The sequence below is a fragment of the Wolffia australiana genome, chromosome 3 (genome assembly GCF_029677425.1).
Source record: "Wolffia australiana isolate 7733 chromosome 3, ASM2967742v1".
Classification (NCBI taxonomy): Eukaryota; Viridiplantae; Streptophyta; class Magnoliopsida; order Alismatales; family Araceae; genus Wolffia; species Wolffia australiana.
This window is the reverse complement of record NC_135837.1, coordinates 13,221,114-13,222,500: the sequence shown is the minus strand read 5'-3', so window position 1 is coordinate 13,222,500 and position 1,387 is coordinate 13,221,114. Positions and strand designations below refer to the sequence as shown.

General features: G+C 42.6%; 1 protein-coding gene across 2 annotated transcripts in view; it reads left to right on the top strand.

The window, feature by feature from the left end:
• Positions 1-1,156, top strand: part of LOC144700961 (uncharacterized) — a 37,244-nt gene extending 36,088 nt beyond the window's left edge. For both annotated transcript variants that reach the window (XM_078572576.1, XM_078572577.1), the window contains exon 5: positions 256-1,156. In XM_078572576.1, the coding sequence (XP_078428702.1) occupies positions 256-840 (585 nt within the window). In that variant the 3' untranslated portion in view covers positions 841-1,156. The remainder of the gene's footprint in view (positions 1-255) is intronic.
• The last annotated feature ends 231 nt before the right edge of the window (positions 1,157-1,387 follow it).

Sequence of the window (1,387 nt, the reverse complement as noted above, 5' to 3'; positions counted from 1 at the left end):
CTGCATTGGCACGTGAGAGACCCCCCGTGCACATGTGCTCTTCACGCCCTCATCCTCCTTCGCTTCCTTTGATATTTCTTTGAGAAGAAACGATTTGTATCAGTTTCCCGGAATAGAATTTGGATAGTAGGATTGAAATGGAAACATGGGTTAAAGAGAAACACTGGCCCCACTAATATTATAAAATACATTAATGAAGGCAACAGAAAAATGTATATCGATGACATCTGATCTGTTATTTGTATTCTCTCACAGTTGAGTAAACTGCCGGTGAAATCATTCAGAAGTGAGCCGTTCAATAACACTATAATGGGAAGAGAGCTCTGCATCGCCGACATCGACACCGGCCCAAATAAGCCCCTGGTCGTTGCTACTACCCATCTCGAGAGCCCGTGCCCAGGACCGCCCAAATGGGATCAAATGTACAGCAAAGAGAGAGTGGCCCAAGCTAAATATTCTACACAAATCCTCCATGAACTACAAAACGTCGTCTTCTGCGGTGACATGAACTGGGACGACAAGCTTGATGGGGAATTCCCTGCGCCCGCAAGCTGGGTTGATGCGTGGGCTGAGCTGAGACCAGATGAAGAGGGATTCACTTATGATACTAAGTCGAACCTGATGTTATCGGAGAACAAGAAGCTACAAAGAAGGCTAGATCGCTTCATCTGCAAGTTACAGGATTTTGAAGTCACTGGCATTGAAATGGTTGGGGTTGAGCCTATGCTTGGTTTTTCTTACCAGAAGGAGAAGAGGGTCAGGAAGGAGATGAAGACTCTTGAGCTCGCTGTCTTGCCAAGTGACCATTTTGGGCTGTTGCTGACTATTCGAGGTAATTGAGCAAAAAAGAGCCAAATGTTGGTTTATGGGAAATGGGTTTTAACTGCTATTTTGTTGGAGGCAGCTTGTCTCTCTATCTCTGGCTCCCTCTCTATATATCATATATGTATATTCTCTCCATGTCAAAGACAACCGACAGAGTGAACAAGTATCTTATCGTCAGATTGGGCTCACAGAAATTTGGAAATTTTATGACCAAGCTTGTAAAATCACATTCTGATACGGCACAGCCTCATTTTTTGATAGTGTTGTATGGACTGGTCAATGAACAGGACCCGTGCAGTGTAAGCTGGGAGGCGTGTTCAATTTTTTTGTATGACTATTCCTGGTAATTGAACTGAGATAGACTAAGAAAGAAAGAGCGAAAATCTTGGTTTTACAAATAAGTTTTCAGTGTTCTTTTGTCAGAATCAGTTTGTCTCTCTCTGGCCATCTCTCTCTCTATGCATGTGCCTATAGATTGGAAGAAGCAGAGTTCAGCAGTGATATGTGAAAGTAAAAGTACGATTTTTTTTAATTGGTCTTATCAGTTATTTGAATTCATCAA